Consider the following 7,870-nt stretch of genomic DNA (forward strand, 5'->3'; position numbering starts at 1 on the left):
ATAAAAATTTTATTTAAAAAGTGTTCAAAAAGTCTTTATGTCCCATTTTTTGAATAAAAAGGACATTAAATTTAGTCCTTTATTAAATTTTGATTAACTTGTATTTCCTTTAAATCGAAAACTTCTTAAATAACCGGCTTCATATTATTTTATTCTCCATAAATTTATAATCGAATAACAGAGTTTTCCAACTATTCTTCATTCCAAGTAACATGAATAAATCCAAAATTTTTAAACAAATATCTTTCATTTGAAAATCCATTTGGTAAAAATACGTGTGCAATTTATTCAAAAAACGGAAATAAATTTGTCAAATCCACAATAGAAAAGGATAGACCACTACTAGTAATTTCCCTTAATTTATAACCTAAATATTATTCACTACATGGCATTTATATAATTTCTCCTAAATAGACATCCCCACTTAAAAATATTACTGCTGCCTAATTTTCTTTTATTATTTACAAAATTCTTCTTTTACTTTTCTCGTCCCATCTTTCTTGGAAAGGTTTATCATCAGGAATTACTTACGATCCACTTCCTATTAAATATAAAAGAGCTTCTTAATCTTTTAATTATTCATTTAACCAATTCCATTAGGCTTCACCTAAAATATCTTCTGGCGTTCTTTGATACCTAACATCTTTTTTTATATTATTAAAATATCTATATTTATTTATTTTTGTAACCTAATAATATTATTTTTATTCTTTTATCATCCCCTAAATAATATGAAGTGTGTATCCCTAAATTACTTTTTCTTCTCGGAGAATCTTATGGCTCATCAATAAAGTCTAAATAAAGTTATTAAATTATTTTTTTTCCTTAAAAATCTAATCCTCCGTTATTATTATTAAAGTCATGGTCATCCCAAACTCCGATTATTTTTTAAGGTTTATTTTAGCCATAAAGTAATTTTTAGTAATATTTATCTTGTTTTGATTAATTAAATTTTTTTTACATAATTTAAACATCCTTTTCAGGTTGCCAAAGATGAAAGAAATAACGATTGTCAATATATGCAGCATCGCCCAACCATATATAAACATCTGAATCTAGTTCGTGAATTTTTTCAAAGATTTTTGACTATTCATCTTCTGTTAATTTATTGCATGACCCAAATGATACTTTTACTTCTTTTTTTGGATTTTTTGTCAATATTATTTCTTATGTTTTGGTATTTGGTAGTAATATTTATAAAAATACTATTAGATATAAGATAAACATTTTTTTAAAAAATATAAATAAAATATATGTATATTTTAACAAAAACTATTAATATTTTTTTTTTTTTCAATTTATTATTATTTTATCCGAAATTTCTTAGCTTGTTTTGTATAAATAGTTTGCCTTTAAGTTTAAATAAATAAATTAGATATTTTTTTTTTTCTTTTACTAAAGCTTCAATCGGATTATCAGGATTTGTTTGGCAAACTTAAATTAACCCTTCAGTTAAATAAGGCACAATATTATCAGCTAAATATTACCTTTTATTTATTTTAATTTAATTAATGAAATTTAGAAGAAAAAGAAATAAAATACCTTAAAGCCTAAGATCTCTCTGCTAATCTTTCTCTTTCTTAATTTTTTAATTTTTCGATTTTAAGAAAGGTTTCTTTTTGAAGGTTTTTTTGAATTTCTTCTTCCTTTTAAAGTTTGATTTTTTCTTCCAAAATCGATTTTTTTTACAAATATTCTTCTTAAATTGATAATCTATTATTTTTTAAACTGCTTTAAGATTATTTTTTATCTAATCCAAAAGAATTAAAACTTCCATTCTTTTATAAAAAAATTATAAAAAAATAAAAATAAAAATAAAAATAAAAAAACTCTTTCAATAAATTACTAAATATTTTAAAAAATATTTTCATTATTTTAAATATTAATTTTCAAAACATCCACTTAATTTTCTTAAAAAAAACTAACTATGCTTAGATTTTCGTTATCTATAATTTGTTTATAAACTCTTAGTCTTCTATTCATTCCTTCATCATTCCAATGAGTATTTTTAATAACTTCCTAAGATAAACTTTTCGCTTTTTCTTTTAAAAATTCATCATTAGCTTCCAAAATAATAAATGAATCAGGTAACTAACATAAAGGATATAATAATTCTTCATGCTATTATTATTTATTTTGAAATATATTTTATGCCTAAATATTTGTTTTCGGAAACGCATCTAATACATATCCTTTATTAATACAATCAACTTAACTTAGTCTATATTTATATACTTCAAAAAGAAGCTCTTCATTTAATCTTACGTCTATTGTTTAAGGATCAAAAACCGGTTCTGGATCGCCTATTTTTTTTAATTTTTTTTCAAAAATAAAAATTAAATATTTTTTTTAAATAAAAGAAACCTTTTTTAATTCTTTTTTTCTTTTTATCAGCTTCAAATTAAGTTAAAGCAATTCGGGTTAACTCTTCTCTTTTTTAAATTAAATAATTCTTTACTTTTACACCCAAATCAAGATTATCTTAATTTTATATTTATTCGATTAATTCTTGTATTTATATGTAAGGAATATTATATTATTATGCCAATCTAAAAAAATCAAAATAAAATAAAAAATAAATAAAAAATTCACTTTTTTCCAATAAAAGTTTTTCCACTGCATGGAGGTCCAAAAATTACTATTTTATTTGACTTTAATCCTCTATATTAATTAAATTCTTTATTAAGAGTTTCCATATTATCTTCAATTCCATTTCTACAATGCCAAATAAACTATTATTAGTATTATTAAATATTTTCAACTCCTTGTTCATCATCCTAAATTTCTTAAAAGTCAAAAAGTTTTGAACCTTTAAGTCTTAAATCTAAATTTAAAACAAAAAAATTATCTTTATCCAAACAAGCACTAGCTAAATCTATATGTCTAACCTTTCCAGTACCTATTTTTCGACTAATAGCTTCTACTATAGATAATTAAGTACTTTTGCTTTTGTCCAAAGCCAAAATATAATTCTAATTAGGAGTTATTTCGATTGTTTTGGAAACAAAATTTGCTAAATCTTTTATATGAATTGTTGGAATTCTGTTTTTTCCGTTTCCATAGACTGTTAATTCTTACGTATTTTAAAGCCAAGCTTCCTTTTTTTTTAATTTTTTTTAATTTTTATTTTTTTATTATTATTTTTATCTTACTTTAAATAATTCATAAAATACATCTTCTCCATTTCCATATTAAATACCAGAGCAAATTACATAAGATCTTAAATTTGGTTTCAAATTGTTTATAGATAAACATAAAGTTTCCAATTATTTCATTCTTTCATATTTAGGATGAGATTTTCTTTATAAATATTCATTTTCATTGTATTTTGTATATATTTTCTATTTTTTATAGTTTACATAATATATTTATTTATAATTATAAATAAAATTAACTTTGCTTAATTATTCATCTTCTTCTATTTAACTTCCTAATTCAATATCACTTTCTTATGTTTTTAATTCTGCCAACTAATTTTCTTTCTTTTTTTTTAATTTTTTTAAATACTTATATATAAGAATTTACTAAAATTTTCTCTTTTATAGATGTTTTTGACCATGTAACCACAGAAGAAATAAATATCAATGTTTTCTATTCTTTAAATTCACCCATTTTTAAAGCTAATAAAAATAAAATATATATTATAAAAGATTTTTATAATTTAATATATTTAAAGCATTCTACTTTAAATAACTAATTAAGCTTCATCTAAATCGCAATTATTTAAATCATAAATTATAATGTCAACATCCAATAATACTTTTATCAGGTTTTAAATTACTTTGTTCTTTTTATTTTATTTATTAAAAAAATCATTGTGAAATTTAATAATACATTAATTGTTTTCCAAACGCCTCTTGGCACTTAATTGCTTTCTTTTTCTGATAAAGCTCCTGTAAACATATGGGGATTTATATCATTTTAATGATCGTTTCTTAAACATTCTACTAAAGAATGCCCTAAAAAGGTATTTATTGGATTTATGAAAAAAAATAATTATTTATGAAGTTCTTTTTTAAATGTTTTTTTAGTTATTTATGATTCAGTCATTTTTTAAAAAATTTAAAAATATATAACTTAAAAAATATAAATTAAAAAAATTATGAATAAAAATATATTTTTTAAACTAAAAACAAAATAACATTTTTATTTTAATCATATAACTTTTAATTTTATTCATATTTTAAATAAATATTTATTATTATTATTAGTTTCTTTATTCATTTCTACAAACTTTTGATAAATCAATTAATATTTTGAATCTAATACGCAATTAAATACATTTTTAGATTGATTTATTTGATTCTATTAAATTTTCTACTATTTAAATTATAATGAGTTTATTTTATTATTCTGAGGACTTTAAGAAAGTTTTCCAGTAATAGATTTTTATAATGTTAAATTTGGAATACTTATTCTTTTTTAAATAAAATTTCTATCAAAAGAAAATTTATTTTTATATTGTTAATTAGGACTATTAAACTTTTTCAAAGAGTTATTTTTTAAACAATTAATTTCTTTTTTTAAAAATATATAAAATTTTATTTTACTTAAAGTTTATACTATTTTATATTTTTTAATTTTTTGGTGTAGAATTTTAGCTTTAAAACTGATTTTTTTATTTTTTTTCTAATGTTTCTAAAGTCTATTAATTATTTTTATCTAAAAGTATTATTTTCTAATTTTATTTTTAGTCTTTTTTATTATTCTTAGAATTCGGAATATTATTCTATTTCAAAAAAGTCTAAGAAATGTTGGAGAATTATTATTTTGGTGAATAAGTTATTTATTAAATATTATTAGGTTTTTCAATATTATTTTATTAAAATCTATTTGCTTTTGTTTATTAAACTGAGCAAGGTTCAATATTATTATAATTTCCATTTTAAGGATAAATATTATCATCTAAATTAAATTCTTTATTATATTGTTTTTCCATTTGCTAATTTTTTTCAGTTTTTTAAATTAATATTTCATTTAATTTTTATATTTCTTAACTTTATTGTTTTTATAAATGTTATTATTCAACATTTGTTTCTTCAATCAATTACAATATTGATATAGTTTTATATTATTATTATTAATAACAATTATCTTTTTTATATAAAAAAATATAGTAATTTTTATAAATATACTTTATAAGTTTATTATTATTGTATTTTAAATATTTTAATTATAATTTTTTTATTCTTTATTGTTATTTTCTGAATCATTTTATTATAATTAATTTTCATTTAAACTTATTAAAAAAATTAAATTTAAAATTTTTATTTTATTTCTGACCTTATTAATTCTTGCTGGTATTATACTTGTTTTTATTAAAAAATATGCTATTTTTAATTTTTTATTCACTTGTTAAGTTTTCATTTACTAATTCTTAATTTTTCATTAAAACTACTAAATATTTTTAGTTTTTTTACTATATAATTTTAAAATATTATATTACTAAGAAAATATAATCATTTATAAAAAACAAATAAAATAATTATTTATTTAAAAAATTATAAAAAAAATATAAAAACAAAATTATAAAAAGTCCTTATTTCAACTTTATCTTCTTAATAATATAGAATATAAATAAATATTTTTCAATCGTCATCAAAATCGCAAACAGTTCCACTTACTTTAACTTAAAATTACTTCATAATACGAAAATTCTAAATTTAGACCATTTAGTATACTTTTCAGCCAATACCTATCCTTTTTATTACAAGTTTTGTTAAATTAAAAGCAAAAAAAAATATCCTATCTCATATCTACAACCACAAGCTTTATAGTTAGTTGCAAGAATTTATTTATTAAATTTTAATTATTTAAAAAATTCATTTGTTTCGAATTAAAGTCTTTCTGTAATTCTTTTATCAACAATACAATTATTTTCTGAATATTATATTAATTACACAACTACCTTTTTTTTTACACAAATATAAATCAAAAGTTCTTTCTTACAAAAAAAAAAAATTGTTACCACTTCCATTTTTACCATATTAGTCAAATCTTCAAAAATAAAATTCACATCATGTTAATTTATCAAAACTATTTTCTTTAATACACAAATTTACTTTATTTTCGAGCTAAATAAATTCCGCTTAAGCTTTATGCAAAGGAAAAACAAGTTTTTAGCTGTAGCAGCTATTATATAAGATAGTCCATGTTAATTTATATCAACTAAAATAACTTAATGATAAAATATCATGTTTATCTTCAAAACTTTCCTTTTTAAATCTATTTAGCCATTTTATGTTACTTCATATGATTCTTTCAACTGTATTATTAAATTGATTAGGAAAAATGCCCACAACCTCAATTATTAATAAATATTTTCAGAAGATAAATAAATCTAAATTAGTCCATATAGAATCTAATTTTGAACTCAATTTTAAAATTTCTGAAAAATCATTTTTCGCAAAAAATATTTTGTAAATCAAATCACAACACATGTTTGCAAATTTTTTCAATAAAACACTTTTATTTGGAGTTTTTACTTATACTTGAGTACTTTAAACTACAAAAAAATAACTTATTTATTAAAAAAATAATCGGAAAATAAAATTAATAAAAAAAACAACAACAAAAATGATTAAGTTGCTCAGGAAATAAAAAATATGGAATAGAACTTAGCGTAAAAATATAAAATTATAATTAATTTTATTAGTATAAAAGCAAATATAAAAAAAATAAAAAAAATATTCATAATTGATAATATAAAAAAATTATTTAGATATCTTATTCAATGTAGCTAAATATTTATTTAAATACTAAATTTAAATTATGATATAAGATTCTTTTAAAATTTTAGTTATAAAAATAACATTCCCAAAAAAATATTTATTTTTATTTTAATTATATATATTATTAATTATTATATTTTTTGTAATTTCAATGTAATTAAATTTTTAATTTTTTATAATGATTTTCGTTTTAATTTAATTTTAAATTAATTCTTGTTTAAATAAAGAAGTTACTTTTATACATTTATAGTTTAAATTATTTTATGTGTAAAAGAAAATTATTTTATTAAGTACTTTCATTTTTAAGTAAAATATAAATAATTGTATATTAAAATAAAAAAATAAATTAGTATAAATATTAAATACAAAAAAATAAGATTTATTAATTATTTTAAATATTAATAAACTTTAAATTTTTAAATTTCATTATTTTTATATTTTCTAAATTAGATTGTACAATTATTTGTATCTATTATATTATATAAAATTTATTATAAACATAAATGCTTTTTTTTTATAATTTTCATAATTTTAGATAAAAAAAATTTTTAGATTTCAATTATTATTATAAAAGATGTAGTAAAGAAAAATAAATTAATGAAAAAGTCTAATAATAAAGTAAATATGAAATAATATTATTTCAAATTATAATGAAATATTTTGATAATATTTTATTATTTTTACAAATAATTTATTAAAAAAAAAACACAAAAAAGTAAGTAGTGTTTTTGGGAAAAATCATCCTGAATTCTTGTGTCATCCCAAAAACGTGATAAGTTACTTAATTTTATGTAGCATATAGAAAAAAGTGCTTAATTGGTTAATGTTACGTTATATGACTAAATAAGTTACAAAAAGATGTATACTAGAGCATAAAAAATAAATATATATATATATATATATATATTTATAATAATATATATATATATATATATATATATTTATTTATTTATTAAATCTAGAATTATATATAATTATAATAATATTTATACAATATATTTTTATGAAAAAAATAAGTTATAAGCTAATTATAAAGAATACTTAAAATATAAACTTTATAATATTATAATCATTATAAAATAGCTTGATAAATTAGATTTACAAAATATATTATTAATAAATTATAAATATGCTTTTTT

The 7,870-nt window shown here is 17.9% G+C and overlaps 1 protein-coding gene across 1 annotated transcript, besides 7 other annotated features; it reads right to left on the reverse strand. All coding sequences in view use genetic code 6, as the record gives it.

The window, feature by feature from the left end:
- Positions 1-1,396: 1,396 nt before the first annotated feature.
- On the reverse strand, positions 1,397-4,049 carry IMG5_156430 (hypothetical protein; the record flags this gene model as incomplete). The annotated part of the gene is made up of 10 exons (XM_004030589.1): positions 1,397-1,487; positions 1,543-1,778; positions 1,831-2,303; positions 2,365-2,549; positions 2,593-3,098; positions 3,153-3,341; positions 3,396-3,482; positions 3,526-3,620; positions 3,685-3,787; positions 3,835-4,049. Coding segments are annotated over 10 exons (2,178 nt in total), but the record flags the coding sequence as incomplete, so codon positions are not given.
- Positions 1,799-1,827: a microsatellite.
- Positions 3,100-3,145: a microsatellite.
- Positions 3,101-3,125: a microsatellite.
- A 13-nt stretch (positions 4,050-4,062) lies between the features above and the next one.
- Positions 4,063-4,099: a microsatellite.
- A 38-nt stretch (positions 4,100-4,137) lies between these two features.
- Positions 4,138-4,182: a microsatellite.
- A 2,653-nt stretch (positions 4,183-6,835) lies between these two features.
- Positions 6,836-6,871: a microsatellite.
- A 743-nt stretch (positions 6,872-7,614) lies between these two features.
- Positions 7,615-7,672: a microsatellite.
- The last annotated feature ends 198 nt before the right edge of the window (positions 7,673-7,870 follow it).

This window comes from Ichthyophthirius multifiliis (assembly GCF_000220395.1).
Source record: "Ichthyophthirius multifiliis unplaced genomic scaffold scaff_1120509251186, whole genome shotgun sequence".
Classification (NCBI taxonomy): domain Eukaryota; phylum Ciliophora; class Oligohymenophorea; order Hymenostomatida; genus Ichthyophthirius; species Ichthyophthirius multifiliis.